Source organism: Astatotilapia calliptera, chromosome 18 (genome assembly GCF_900246225.1).
Source record: "Astatotilapia calliptera chromosome 18, fAstCal1.2, whole genome shotgun sequence".
Classification (NCBI taxonomy): Eukaryota; Metazoa; Chordata; class Actinopteri; order Cichliformes; family Cichlidae; genus Astatotilapia; species Astatotilapia calliptera.
In genome coordinates this window covers 21,802,677-21,818,250 of record NC_039319.1, presented here as the reverse complement: position 1 = coordinate 21,818,250, position 15,574 = coordinate 21,802,677, and the positions used below count along the sequence as shown (strand labels likewise).

The window sequence follows — 15,574 nt, the reverse complement described above, 5'->3', positions numbered from 1 at the left end:
ATTTTATTCATGCTTTAAACCGTGAAACCAATATTTGAGGAGCTGGAGTCACTTACTTTATTCTTCAATGAGCACCCAACTGATTATTAGTTTATCAGCTTGAATGTCAAGCTTGTTTCCAGGAGAAATATTCATTTTGAGCCTTTCATTTTTGCATTTCATTGAGGCCACATTTCCATACACCATTAATGCAAACCTGGAAAATATGCAACAAATGGTGTGTGTGTGTAGGGGGGGAGTACTCTCTGGTAAACAACAGCCTTTTGATAGCATCATGACGCTTGTTTACATCTTCAGCAAGAGCCTGATTAGACAGGTATTAAATTTACATTGATTTATAGGTCCCAACCTGTGCTGTTACAGTAAATTATGTCTTAAATGAGGGGAAACAGTGTGTTAAAGCAGAACTGACTGCAGGTTTAATTGCCTTCCTTTTCCCTGCTGGATGGTAATAATATTTATTTCTCACACTATAACTGTGTGCTGTCAGGAGTCGGGGTGGGGGGGGAAACAACTAGTGAATCAAACGCCAAGCCACCTTAAACGCGCTCCCGACTGCGCGTCCCCGCGAGAGCTGAGAGAGGAGCTGTCGGCAGTGAGATCATGTGAGAGTCCACGCTTGGAGAAAGTAGGTTAGCAGGGTAGACTGAGAGGAAAGCAGGCGGAGAAGTCACAGAGGCAAAAAGGGGGGGTCCGAGCACCGCTCTTCCACCGTGGGACTATTCTGTCAAGAAGAAGGAGGAAAAAAAAAAGTTGATCCAAATCTATTCACCAGTGCGCGGAGACAGTTACGATGCGAACCAAAGCGACTTCGTACACTCTTTTATTTTCCCCGGACTTTACCGAGCGATAAAAAAGAAGAGTTTCGGATAGCTTTTTTTTCTTTCCCCTGCCGTGGTTTGCGAAAGCTGCCTGCAGCTGGGACGAAGTTAATATTTACAGAGTAAATTGACTCTGGCTCCAGCGCCGTATTCCCCTCTCTCCCCACTGTCACTTACAGTAAACCCATGTAGTCCAGTCTTCGTCGTTCTTTCCAGAAATAAGAAAACACCAAAATGAGAGGTAAGTTTACTTTTTTTTTTTTAATGTCACAATAAATGCGTGTGTTTTTTGGGGGTGAACTTTGTATTTTGTGGTTATGTACGGGCTGGAACAGCCACATGTGTGCACACAGGGATTTAGGAGTGCGCCTGTTTTCCTCTCAGTTCGCGTTAATCCCTCATGACTGGATTATAGGCGCACAGAGCTGCACGCCAAACGCTAAAGGACGCAGCGCTGGAGGCATGGCGTTCACTCGTGACAAATGCTAAATGTTATACATGTTTACTTTTCTTTCTTTCTTTTTTCCTATGCATCTGCTTATTATGATAACATCAGACCAAGTCCTAAATGCACACATGCGCATTTGTGCTTTGTAACTTGTGCAGTGACAGACCTTACAAACCTACCTTTTTAAATAAATAAATAAGAAAACTTAGAAGTGTGAGCGCGATCTCACCTGAGACTCCTGTAAATTTTGCCAGGGCGTCCATGTTGGGGTTATGCAATGAGGAGAGGGAGGGGCGTGGAAGGAGGATGTTGTTAACCAAAACTAGAATTATGTAATCGAGATGTTATTTGACCTTATCAGGTGTCTAATCGGCTAAACTAAAGCTTAAATAGGCCACATTTAGCAATAATCACGCAATCGAACATCATAATAATTATAAATTAAGACATAATCTTGAATTTGTAAACTTATAACCATATATTTTGTTAATATTTCCATATATTTGAAAAATAAAAGAGCCCTTCAAATGCGCGTGTTTTCGTGGGGGGTTTTTTTGTTTTTTTTTTGCAGCTGATGTTACAACACGGATCTGAGCAGCAGTTTGTGTAGTTGTGTTATTGTTGTGATGCGGTGGCTGTGTCAGCATGGCCGACTGTGTGAGTCTACAGAGGGAGACGGACCTGGCTGTTCCACTGACCTAGTTATGTCACCCAACGTTATACAGCACACACAGCGGAAGGAGGGGAAGCGGCTCCGGGAAGCGTCGTGCCTCCCGGACGTGCGGCTTCATGTGCGATTACAGGCTCGATGTTCACGGTGTCGCTCCCTGACACAGGCTGAACTTGAACTTGGCCTGGGAAGAGGGCAGCTCCAAGTGATAAAGGGAAGGGGCTTTTATAATGAAATACTAAAGATAGATACGATTTCACATGAAATCAAACTAGTCCTCAGATTTGCAAAAAATGCAAATCACTTTCATATGAAATCTTTTTACTTGTTGGAAAGAGGCAGCATATAAGACAACCCCCTCCAATTACAGCGGTTTTAAAGAGGCTGATAGTGTTCTGATGGTTGGATCTGTTTGTTTGGCAATTTGGGAGTTTTGGCCAGAGCAAGGATTACTATCTATCATGTACAGGAAAGGAGATTACCTGCAAGGAGTTTGGGGGTTTTTTGGCAGGGGAAGAAAGATCTTTTTTTTTCTCTTGTACTTAAAAGATAGAGAGGTGGGGAGGTAGGGAAGGGGGGTATCTGGTGGAGGGAGTTTCCCTTTCTGGCAGGATATTCAAATGTAAACAATCCACAGCCCTTTCTTAGTTGGCTGCACTCAAAATGTAGTTTAGTCACACAACCTGTCGTGTCCTCACTGGAAAAGCACATCAGCATTTTTTGCTATTTTATCCCATCTTGAATCGTTTTGATTTCAGAGTGTTGAGTCATTCCAAATGTTTAGGCATGCAGATGGGCTCTGGCCTGTTGTGATGTCTGGGCTTCTGACACTTCCCCTCGTTTGCTGCACTAGACAGCACTTCTACAAAATGTGTTCCACTTATTTATAACCTAGCAGACAGTGAAAGATCACAAGACTCGTGTCATAAGCTGACAGCCAGTGTAGGAAGTCCGTGACTTTCTTAGCTCTGTTCTAATCTCTCCCAAGTGGGGCCTCAACTTGGGCCTCCACTTGCTTGTTTTTGCATCTTTTTAAATAAAGTAAGCTAAATGCACGGGTGGCCAGATTGTATATGTTAATTTAATGCATGCTGCAGTCTCAAGTTCTTGTGTTTTAAGTTGTATTATTCTAAGAGAGTTAATAAATATAAATATATATCAGAGATATAATTGAGCACATAGGTTGTTTAAGACGGTTCCAATGTAATGTAGTTCCAATGCAACAAGGAACAGTCACAGTGGACTGTTGTTATACAGCTCTGTGAAACACTGTAAGCCTACACCCAATTAGAAAGCATGATACAACAAGCACTTCAGTGTTTCCAGTATGTACAGTATAGAGCTCCAGCACAAGGCCTCCACCTTTTGTTGAAGGTATTTTCTGCCAGTCATTATGAGTAGGTAGCAAAGAATTAAAGGCACGCCGCCTTTTATAAAGACTAGGATCAATCTTAGTGTATCACTTGTTATTTTAACCCTTTTAATAAACCGACACAAACAAATTGTCCTCCTTATAATTTAGTTTTTATGATTATATCATCGAGAAGTGGCATGTGTGCGTGTGTTCTTGCACGTATGTCTCAGGGAACATGTGGAAGGTAAAAATTCAGCTTTCTCTTTTATTAAGCTACTGACACACTGACATACTGACCATTTGACCCATAAGGCAGGTGGCTCCTGGGTGAATTACTGACTGTTTGTTCCTCGTTAGATGCAGAGAAGTGAACTGCTGGAAGCTCAAAGTCAGTGATTTTATTTCCTGTTTCTGTCTTTGCCTCTCCATACCCCACCCCTAGTGAATTAGCCTCTTTAGAGATAACAAGGTTACACATTTAGCTGCCTGATAAACACTGTGAGGCCAACGTGTTTGCCTGAACCGTTAAAGAGCCTGTTCCCTGTTTATTTTGTGCAAAAGGTTTGGGTGCGCCAAAGTCCTACAGACGAAACACCTGCCGTACTCAAACAATACTCTGCGTTTGCCATTTGCGTCATTTCTCATCATTTGTTACTAAGTTAATGTGTCACCCAGTAATAAAGCTACAGGATATATGAGCTATGTTAGCGAGAAGAAGAACTACCTTGATCCTTTTGGAGAGCTGGCTGTCTGAAGAGTGCTAAAGGTCACATACTTCAGACTAGTTTTCAGGGTTAAAGGTACATGTTTGGGTTTTTTTGCAGTTTAGTGTGGCCACTGTTGCTGTGTCGCTATCAGCATTTCAAGCAGCTGAATTTTTATCAGGTAGTTAGCTAACAGCAATAATTCTGTAAAGATTAGCCAAATATCTGACATCTGAATATCCCTTAATCACTAAAGGCACAAAAGTCTGCAAAAATTAGGACAAAATGGCTTCTAATACATGCATGGGCTTCATAGTCTTTAATAATGGTTAAAATAATACTTTTACAGTGTTGGTCCAAAATCTAAATGCGTCAATTTGAGGGGGCATTTTTCACCATCCTATCACTAGTGGTGTTTTTACGTCAAACATTAACCAGCCAATCAGAAGAAAGTTAACCGGTAATTAAAATAGCTGCTATTTGAAAATCTATTTTGCCACTGACTGCTTCTTTTTTAAGGCATACCTCTTAATTTTCTGTATAGATTTTGTTTTCTATCTAATCAGTTTAACTGCATGGCTGTTCCTTATTCAGAGCGACTTTAAAACAGGGGAACAGAGTAGATGCATCTGTTTCTGTCTCTGGTTTTTCTTGGATGTCTGCACAGATTCAGAAAAGAGGCCCATGAAAGTATGTATGTGTGGTTGTAGCAACAGGGGTGGCTGGCTGGGCATCTGTGTTATTCTGGCTCTCAGCACAGGACAGGAATAGAAGCAGAAGCTCAATGTCAAAGACCTGGGAGAGGAGTGGGGGCTGAATAACTGACATTCAAGTTCAGAAATGGTATGGTTTGCATGGACAGCAGCCAGGGACAGGAAGAGAGGGCAGTCACAGTTCTAGCAAATGTAGTTTATCTTTAATATAAAAGCAAGGTGAAGCCCTAATTAATCTATACAGAAGTAGGAGAAAACTGTGAAGGCCTGTGTTGGATATTAGGTAATGTGCAGTTTGTCTAGGCCTGCTATCGTTGCCTTTCTTGTTAAATTTGGCTGTTATGTAACCAAGCCAGTTTGCTAATGCAGGCCACAAGCCTTCAGGGAAATGTTTTATGGTGAAGTCTGAGCATTGTTCAGCTCCACCTTAAAACTGCTCCGCAGCGCCGGGATCGCGCTCGCCTCCCTCTCCCCCTGCAGTGGGAAAGTGTGTCAGTAGGACAGACCGTCCACATGGGCTGACAGGCTACATCGCCCGAGTGACGTATGACTCAGCCAATACCAAGAAGCTGCTAATGCAGCTCAGCCAGTGGGAGAAAGAGAGGCTGAGCAGGGCGGGTTGTCAGTGTTGCTAGAGTGAGCGTGCTGAATGAGTGTTGTTAGGAATGCTCACAGACAGGAGTTATATAATCGTGAGATGAGGGAGGGGTGGAGGGGAACCTGAGAGAAAGAGAAGAAGGAAGGGAGGGAGGGAGGGTGATATTTTTCCATTGCATGTCTGCAGCTGCCTTGATCAGTTGGAGTATTTCAGTCAACAGTTTTAGAGAAGAGACAGCCGACTGTGTCATTAGAAAAAGAAGTGGAAAGTTGTGTTTTCCAGTACCTAAGAGTGCAACAATTCCTTCTCAATCCCTAAGTGCTTTTCCATACGTGATCCTCGCGGCACAAAGGGTGATTTTGTAAATCAATCTAGGATAGTACAGGCAGAAAACCTCTGCTGTAACTATCATATGATATAGAGCTTGTCGTCTCTACCGCGACCTAAAGAGAACGAGTCTTTGTGTATGTGTCATATGTGCAAGTGTCATGTGATTTCATATGTGGTTGTGAACTCTGTTGCCTCATGGGGGCCATTTACAGGGCGCAGACAAACACAGTTTATGGCAAGTTCTCATATACACTGTGTGCTAATTGCGGGACGGTTTGTTTATGGGGTTGTTGACATTAAACAAATAATCGATGCCAGTGCTACATAGTGGAGATCACTCAGTGGACTAATTACAAGATGTGTTTTTGAGTGGTCTGGGTCAACGTCAAAATACGGTAATAATTTCTTACCAATACCAATGAAAAGGCCTGAGGTGCATTGTTTTCAGTTAATCATATGGTGTACCGAGCAGTTTACAACACAAAGAAGTTCAGAGATCAGAAGGCGTAAAAGTGGTGCGTTTGGGAGAGAAATCGGGATAGCACGGTCTAAAGGCTAAATTTGTGCCTGGCTCAGGGAACAGAGATGTAGGAATAGCTTTAATTGTATTAAGCTGATTGAATTTGGGAGTGAAACTAAAACTTTTCCAGATTTTGAACAGTTGTAGGGCTGTGTGGACAACAGATGTTGGACTCCTTATTTAGGAGAAAGGAAAGCCAGCGCAAAACAGCATTTCTTTGCCAAATATGGACTTGTATGAAACTATTTTTGCAAGTCTTACTAAATATTTTTCTTCCTGTTTTTGTGTTGTGTGTTTGGATGTTAAAGCCAAAGTATGACTGAATATGTAGTCTGAAAGCCTAATGTGAAGCACGGCTTTCCTCTTAATTTTGAGACACATTAAGGAGCAGTTTTCTGACCTCTCCTCCATGTTTCTTTTCATCAATGCAGCTCAGATCGAGGTCATCCCCTGTAAGATCTGCGGGGACAAGTCCTCAGGAATCCACTACGGAGTCATCACCTGTGAAGGCTGCAAGGTGAGCCCAGAGTAACGCCTTGGTATCAAATCTCACTTTAACCGAGCTGTTTTATCGAACGTTTGCATCTCATTCGCAGTGTCTGTATTTTGTCTTCTTGTGTGTGTTTAGGGTTTCTTCCGTCGCAGCCAGCAGAACAATGCCATGTACTCTTGTTCCCGTCAGAGGAACTGCCTGATTGACCGAACCAACCGTAACCGCTGCCAGCACTGCCGCCTACAGAAATGTCTGGCTTTGGGCATGAGCCGAGATGGTAAAAAACAAAATACACGCAAAAACCATGCACTCTATCCACCTTACCAACTTCCTCAGTCTTTAAACTTTTAACAGTTATCACAACCTATTTGGTTAATCTGAGACTTGCTTAAATAAGGGAAGTAAAGAGATATGTGTGTATTCAGTGACACGTAAGGCGTGTGGGTGTCATCGGTTTCAAAGCTGATGCCAGAGGAATTTGAAGACCTCACCAGTAAAGATCGAGATCAGCTGTTGTAAGAGGGTTGGTCACATATAGACCTGTTCTGTGGGCTGCAGAAAGAAGACAAATATTATGTGTCTGCTACCCAGGGCTGGGTAATACAGTGCTCATATATAGAAATAGGGGATTCAAAGTGAGGTAAGATATCCTACAATTAGACTGAGGAAGAAATGTTTACACAAGCTCTTGAATTAACCTAAAAAAAAATTTGAAAGTGCAATATCCTTTTATCTTTTCAGCAGAACTTTATTTAAGCTTTTATATTTGCTATTTTATATTATACTTATTTTATTCTGTGGAATGAATGGGTTGAACTCCATTTTCACTGTGCAGCAACATAAAATAATCTTTATCTGTATCTTAGCTTAAACGTGACAGTCAATCACATACTGTACATTTAATAAATAAAATGTATTTGTTTGTCTACTATAATGAAAGTATTTCTGTTTTGCAGCGGTGAAGTTTGGCCGTATGTCAAAGAAGCAGCGCGACAGCCTCTACGCTGAGGTTCAGAAGCACCAGAAGTCCCAAGAGTGTGTGGGGTCTGGAAGCGGGGGCTCTGCCACTCTGTCCTTACCCAGGGAAGATGGAGTCTGTGGCAGCGGTGGGGAAGATGGCGAAGAGGGTTTGAGCAGGTCCTACAGCAGCGGCGGCTCCAGCTCCACCCTCAGTGACCTGGATGACATCGCCGCGCTGCCTGATCTGTTTGACCTGCCGTTGACACCCGAGGAGGCCAGCGAATACTGCAGCCTGGAGCTGCTCGGAGGCGGAGGAGCCAGTGCCGGGAACACCTCCAACTCATCGTCTTCTTCTTCCACTTCCTCGTCTATGTCCAATCAGAATTCCCCACAGCAGACCATGCTGGATGGCGCGGACAGTAATGGCATCCAGCTCCTGCACTCTCACACACATTCGCTTCTGGGACACACACATGCACTGCTGGACCAGCTGCCTGATGACTGCTCAATAACAGACCTTGGTGAGTGCTTAATATAATAAACAACAAAAAAAAAAGTTCTTGTTCTTCACCCGTAAACCCGTGTGTACAGGAGTACCTCAAAATGTCAAATAGCGGTGGCTGATGTGTAACAGGACTTTATTTGACAGGATATAATAAAAGAGAAGAGTGATTTAGAAGTCCGTATTTTCCTAGTGCATGCTTTTCATGCAACGTTAATATTTCTTTCAGCCGTTTGACATAGTCACTCTTAATGGTTCGTGAAGCTTATGACTGATTCTGGTTAAGCAAAGCAGAGTCAGTCTGGATCATTATTTCAAGTAAAATATGCAGGCTTTGCTTTGAGAATTTACAGTGAAATGCTAAAAGTATTTCTTTGTCAACAAGCAAAAGGGTTGAGCAATAAGTATAATATACTACATGAAAAAAGAGTTAACAGCAAAAAAAGAAATCATATTCAATTCAAGGACAAGGACATGGTTCATCAAAAGGTTGATTTAATAAAAGGAATCTGAGTCATACATGCTAAATCTAAAAGCAAAGAACGTTGGCAAGTGTTATAAAGAACACAAAAAAATAATAATAGTCAAACTATATAGTACATCATCTCTCCAAAAACGGCAACAGATGAAGGGATGGGTGTGTTTCGGGTCTCTGGAGATCTTGAGCGTGAACACATTTCACTTTACAGGTGTTGCAACAACAGACTGTGAGGAATTGAATGGGGTTTTGGTTTTTGAACTTTTAAATCAACCAAAAAAACCACTTGTGAATAATAAATGCAGGAGGTGGTAAAATGACAAACGGCTGTGGAAATAAGGTGAGGAAATGAGCCATTAACACTCCTGTCAGGGTCAGTCAGCAGTAACAGCAGAGTGGTGCAAAGCATCTAGTAATTCAAGGTCACACGGCCATGGTCTGTAGATGTGTAAACAATACCAGTGTTACACTGTAACTCTGCTGAGCTCAATGCTGTCTTTCCAAAGCGCAAAATCGGTGCTACCGCAAATAAACAGCACTGATTGTGTGTGTATATACCTGTTTTGTCTTACAGAGCACATCACTCAGAGTATTGTTAAGTCGCACTTGGAAACGTGTCAGTACAGCGCCGAAGATATGAAGAGATTCAACTATGTACAATATACACCTGAAGAAATGCGTACTTTTCAGAACAAGGTAAATAATCCGCACGTGCCCTCCTGAGGATCATAAGGAAAAGGAAAAAAAGACCTAAACCAAGAAGACTGATCCTATTAGTGAGCATGGGTTATATAGTCAAAGCATGATGGAGCTTATTCTTCAGTGGCATACACCTCCAGTCCTCATCTAAAACTCACAGTAAGCCACACTATTGCTTGGCATGTTCTTAACCATGAACATCCATATTGTGGTTTTTTGAGTCAGTCGGAAAATTAGAAAGACACATGTGTCCATAAGATGTACTGTAATATGCAAGTTTTTCTATACTTAACAGAAAAACAAAACTATTTACATCTATATTAATATTTGGGCATCAATGATCGTATTTCTTTTTAATGGGAGGCTAGGCATCAGGATGCTGTCCATCACATTATCATTGTGACATTGATGAACTTTTAGAACTTAAATCTCTTCTTTCTTGCACACTTTGCTTTTCAGTCTGCTGAGTGGATGTGGCAGCAGTGTGCACACCACATTACCAACGCAATCCAATACGTTGTGGAGTTTGCCAAACGTATTGCAGGCTTCATGGATCTGTGTCAGAACGATCAGATCATTTTGCTGAAAGCAGGTTAGTGCACAGTCTATGAAAGCGCAAATACTCTGTTCACTGAGTTTGTTCTTCGTAAGTAAACAAAGGCTGAAACTTGCTAACTGTGATTCCTTCTGCTTTGTTTTTTTTTGTCTCCAACTCTACCTTTGCCTTTTGTTTTAACTACCCGTTCGTTTGTTTGAATAAACTATACGCTCCTGATCTGAACACTGTACCGGACACATCAAATTGTGCAATCCTGGTGGGAAAAAAACCCAAAACATAATTTTATGTTACCTGAATACCTGCATATATCTGACAATGCATTTCTGTAAATGTTTTGAACTTTTTAAAACACTTTAAAACTGTTCAAAAATGTCTTATATATGCCGTCCTTCAATCTGGGTCAAAATTGCTTACATCTTGTTGTTTGTTTTGTACGTGTTGGAGTATCTTGGGCTTTTTCTATCCTCCCCTCCTTCTTTCTTCTGTCTCCATCTTTTTTGCTCTATCTGTGGCTCCGTTTTTAGGTTGCCTGGAGGTCCTCCTTATACGTATGTGCCAAGCGTTCAACAGCAGCAACAACACCATTTTCTTCAATGGAAAATTTGCTTCAGCTCAGTTCTTCAAAGCACTAGGTGAGTATCAGAGCATTAAAAACAATACAATAAATGTCGTAAATATCACATTTCTTTTTCTTTATGCAAGGTTTATAATCAAACATCTGTTCTAAATGCAATATGCAAATCTACCATTAGTGCATTCAAAACTGCCAGTGATCCCACTGTAAGAAATACAGCCAACACCTCTATACCTGTTACCTAAACCCTACATTGATCAACACAAATCATTATTATAAATGACATAACAGTCATAAATGTCACTGTAATGCTTTTTCTCTAAGATAGTTATTTCTCTTTTATTCTTATCAGCAGCAGTTCGTCACAACGAGAACAGATATTAACGTTAATTAGGGCTAATTGAAACCCTGCAGATGGATTTTCCAGTTTTTGCCTCATTTTTGCCTCTGCGATATCACCGGTGCGCTCTAACAGAAGAAAAATCAGCTTTAAAAACATTTAAACTCATTTAAAGGAATGCTGCTCAGGTCTCATTTTAAAAGACAGATTGGTCAGTGGGGAAGGATTTTCCCTTTTCTTAAATACTTCTAAGAAATCAGATACACAGTAATCTGAGTAAGAAAGCAGCTCATTTAACTGTTATGAAATTTCCAAATCAGGAAGAGAGACCGAGATCTTCAATCTCTATGCATGTCCTGTTTCTCTAAGCAGTGCTACCTTTATGATTATTATTTCTGACAATTAACTTATCAAACACAATGCATGTGTGCAGGCTGTGATGATCTCGTCAGTGCAGTGTTTGACCTGGGGAAAGGACTCTGCCGTCTACAGCTGTCCGACGACGAGATGGCTCTCTTTAGCGCTGCTGTCCTTCTAACGCCGGGTGATTATCTTTCATGCACATCTCCTTGTCGCTCATACACACTTATAAAAGCAAACAAGCTTGAGAAGAGCTACACATTTGACTGCAAAATAATAGTGATAATCAGAAAACGGGTTACACTTACATTCATGTATTAGTTTTGCTTTAGATGTTTATTCTAAATGCAATACTGATTATTAAGCTAACTTGCAGTAAAAAACCTTAATTTGGTTTCATGCATCCGTGTATCAGCTTCAGCATCACATTTGTGGGTTGCTCGGATGACAAAAGCGTAGATCAGTTTCATGACATAATTGCATAAATGAAGCTTTAATCTACCTTATTTATCGTTTCCTGGGGATATATACAGTATCAGGCTGGGAGAGAAGGTGTAGAAATCCTGACACTTGATGTTTCTATTCGATTGGATGGTGTCAGCTAGCCCTTACATCTCTATCAAGGCTTTCGTTTAAAATCTCATCTTTAGAACCTACACTGTAGGTGGCTAATATCTAAATGTCATCTCTGTAGACCGACCCTGGCTGACAGAAGGGCAGAAGGTTCAGAAACTCCAGGAGAAAGTCTATCTGGCTCTGCAGCACAGTCTACAAAAGAGTGGCGCATCTGACGAGAAACTGGACAATGTAAGGTTAAGCAAACGTTGCCCTTTTTAAACACGCACAGTTACGCATTCACATGTTTACCCTTGTATTTTTTTCATCCCCACAGATGCTGTCCAGGCTGCCTGTAATGAAGTCCATCTGTAACCTCCACATTGATAAACTGGAGTTTTTCCGTTTGGTCCACCCAGAGACAGCCTACAGTTTCCCACCACTGTACCGGGAAGTGTTTGGCAGCGAGATATCTCTGCCGGACTCCACTGACAGCTAGACAGGCAGTTAGGCAAAAGACAGAGAGAAAGAGAGAGAAAGTGCATTAAGATGTAGGGAAGCAAAAAAAAAAAAAAAGAGAGAGAGACAGAGAAGGGTAAGGATTTTTAAGATCCACAACCAGCAGTTAAGAGACAATCCAGGACTTTAAATTTTCCGTCTCCCATGATCCCAAAGTAGTCCTCCACTTTCCCAGCAGGCAAAAGCACCTTACACTACAGACCACACATGCTCACGGTCCTCTGCATATTGTAGCATTGACAACACACATATGGGTGTAGTAGTAATAATAATAATGATAATAATACCACAGCAGCCCACTAAGCATGTAACAGCTGCAAGCTCTAACACATGTTCAGCATGTGATCCACTGCGGATCACCCAACCATTTATGAATGTACCTCATCAATAAGCACAAAAAAAAAAAAAAAAAAAAAAAAAAATCAATAAGCACCAGTGCACAAGCGAGAAACAAACAACAGAGAATGTACAACCCTGCCACTTTCGAGACAGAGTTTTACAAATAGCGTTTGTATAAAGTTGCATCAAGTAACAAGTCTCCCTGTTCTTGCAGCTCTTAGTCGATATTCATGCATCTCAGTATGGTACGTCCGCGTATTCATACAGACAGCATCCTTGTACTGACCATCACTTAGGGACCAAGATCATGAGTCAAAATTTGTGGGGGTTTTTCTCCATGACTCACAACTTCGGCTGAACTCAAAAAGCTAAGTACCAGTTTCACTCACTTATTTAGACAGTGTTTGGTGCTGCCTTTTTGTAGGCTCTTGTAATGCAATGACAAACCTCAGTCCCACGCACCCCCTTCCTTGTAAATGCCACTTAGTGACAGGACATGATGAAATTATCTTTAATTTATATACACATTTATAAAAGAAATATTTTAAATAAGAATGTAAATAGATAATAGTATATAAGTGTATGGAGAGAGTTAGAATGTGTGAGTTCCGTTTGGCATGAGAGGGAGAGAGAAGAGGATAGCAAGACGTGAGAGGAGGATTTTTTTTTTTTAACGGATGGATACGTGAGGAGAACTGATATTTGGACTGGAATTTTTTTATTTTATTTTTTTTGCCTGGATGATTTTTCCTCTCCTGACAATACTCTCAGGTTTGCACGGCAACCAACAACCCCAACCGGGCAAAGGCGCGGCCGTCACCCCAAGCGACGGTTTGGACATTTGCTGCAGATGCAACACAGCAGCGGAGCCGGTGTTCTCGAACTTAACGAAACAAACATTGTTTTGAATTTGAACTGTCAGCTTTCGGTTTGCACTGTGGCGTCCCGTCCCTCCGCCCTCCGACAAGAGGATAAACAGTAAGGAAACGAGAATGCAAAAAGGCAACTGACGACTTCAGGAACTGTATAACACAAGCGGACAGACCAGGACTGCCCACCTGTTTCTAACCAGCAGTCAGTACACAGCTAAACTGTCTTCACTCACAGTGTTTCAGGTGGTTAAATGCCGGGATAACGATGGTCCATAATATGTATCATTAACCTTCTTTGCTGGTTGGTGCAACTGTATTATTTTGTACATTTGCTGTTCCTCTCTCCTCCTGTAGTCCCAAACCCGACACTTGTCTTATTACGAAGCACTTATACTTTTCCTCGTTCTCATTGGACACTAGTCTAAGGCCAGACAGAGCTACCAGCTGCCCCCCTGAGTTGGGCTTCAATGCCAGTTAAGACTTCATTTAATCTGTTGAGCTATTTGTATCTTTTGTTAGAAGCCTGTCACACAAAAGTCACCCATAACTGTTTACATTTTTTGATGTACATAAATAACACACGTTCTAAAGGTTCTATTTTAGCATAGAGATGGGGATAAATGTCTTACGATGGGCGATGGTTGTCGAGCAGAGTCCAAGGACCTGCTGCCTGCTGCTCAGGGAGCTAGCTGTGATCTCCTGTCCCTTTATTACCAGTGTCGTCTTTTAGCCTTGTACTCCTCACACCTTTGCACCTAAGATGAAACGCATAACCATAATCACTGTGGACGTAAGTTATTTTTGTGAATGTTACTCACAAAGTGTCAAAGCCCTTCCCGTTTGTCCTAATATTGTAACTTTAAATTTAAGATGCATAGGATTACAAAAAATAAATAAAGTAAATAAGTTAGAGTTCAGGATGAATTTCGTTATTGGGTTTAATGTTTCTTTTGCTGTGATTTTCATTTATTTGTCTGTTCTCCACATTTTTTTTTCTTTACGTGTCTCCACTTTCGTCTTGTAAAGTCAGTGATCTATTTTTTTTTAATTGAAGAAAGAAAACTTCAAACAAAAAAATGTTTGTCTCCCTTCTCTTTCCCTGTATGACAAAATGTACAAGAGGTATATTACTAGTCCAAGAGTCACACAGCTCGATATACAGTATATTGTTGTCCAATGGGATACATTATATGTGGTTTTAAGAATGTAATAAATTGTTTCTTTTTCTTTTGAAGTGTTTGTGTAATTTATTTGCTTTTGTGTCAATTTATACAGGTCAATGCACAAGAATATAGGCAAATGTATAGGCGGTTTTCCACTGTACAGCATTATCAGGGAGGCTTCAGACTGGTCCCAAATTCATGCTTCTGTGAACCTTCCCTCCCAATGCCAGACAGTGGGAGTTGTGAAGCGCTATCTTCAGCCGCTGGAAGAGTTAGGAGTGTTGCAGCAGATGGTCTGATCCCCACAGACCCTTGATCACCATATAATGGAGACAGACTGGGATTACATGAATGTAAAGAAGCAATCCAGACAGCCTAAATCCACTGGTGAGCTCACCAAGATGCAAGAATGTGCTGGTGTAAGGTTAATTTGCGTATATAAAAAAAAGTGTAATTTGCCACTTAAAAAAAATAATTCATGCACTATAATTGATAAATACATTCTGACTAGAACCTAAAGAAAATTCACAGTGCTGCATGAAAAAAGTTCTTGCATATGGTTACCGTTCGGTGTGGGCTAAAACCAAACGTGAAAAGCCAAGAGCATCGTTGTACTTGATCTTGTACACTGTACACTCTAAAGTTTCCACATGCCATTAACCATAGATCTACAACAAAAATCGATTTGCTAGAATTAGTTCAGGAAATCACTTTAGCTGACTGTGACTTTCTTCCTACAAACTCGTTTTGTCCTCAGTAAATTAATTTAACACCTCAAATTAAGGTTTAGATTTTTTTTTTACTTTTTAAAATGCATTTTAATCTTTTATATTCAGCTATAAAATATTATTTGAAAATATAATAGGTGAATCAGTAGTGGAAATCGTGTGGAAAAACGAATGATCAGTTACTTATTAGAATAGAGAAACAACCTTTAGGCTTCAGTACTTGCAGTTTTAATATGGAGTAACGATACCTTAAGGTGGGCAGTTTATTAGTATTT

At 40.9% G+C, this 15,574-nt stretch overlaps 1 protein-coding gene across 2 annotated transcripts; it reads left to right on the top strand.

Moving 5' to 3' along the window:
* The first annotated feature begins 517 nt into the window (after positions 1–517).
* On the top strand, positions 518–14,642 carry LOC113010417 (nuclear receptor ROR-beta-like). Of its 2 annotated transcripts, XM_026149437.1 has the most exons (10): positions 518–1,062; positions 6,590–6,675; positions 6,787–6,928; positions 7,608–8,132; positions 9,166–9,287; positions 9,750–9,882; positions 10,374–10,481; positions 11,197–11,307; positions 11,818–11,930; positions 12,016–14,642. In XM_026149437.1, exons 1-10 carry the CDS (start codon positions 1,056–1,058, stop codon positions 12,175–12,177), a joined length of 1,509 nt encoding a protein of 502 aa, XP_026005222.1. In that variant the 5' UTR covers positions 518–1,055; the 3' UTR covers positions 12,178–14,642. The 2 variants fall into 2 exon arrangements, with proteins under 2 accessions (XP_026005222.1, XP_026005221.1); XM_026149436.1 differs by lacking the exon at positions 518–1,062 and having other exon boundaries at positions 6,461–6,675.
* Positions 14,643–15,574: the final 932 nt, after the last annotated feature.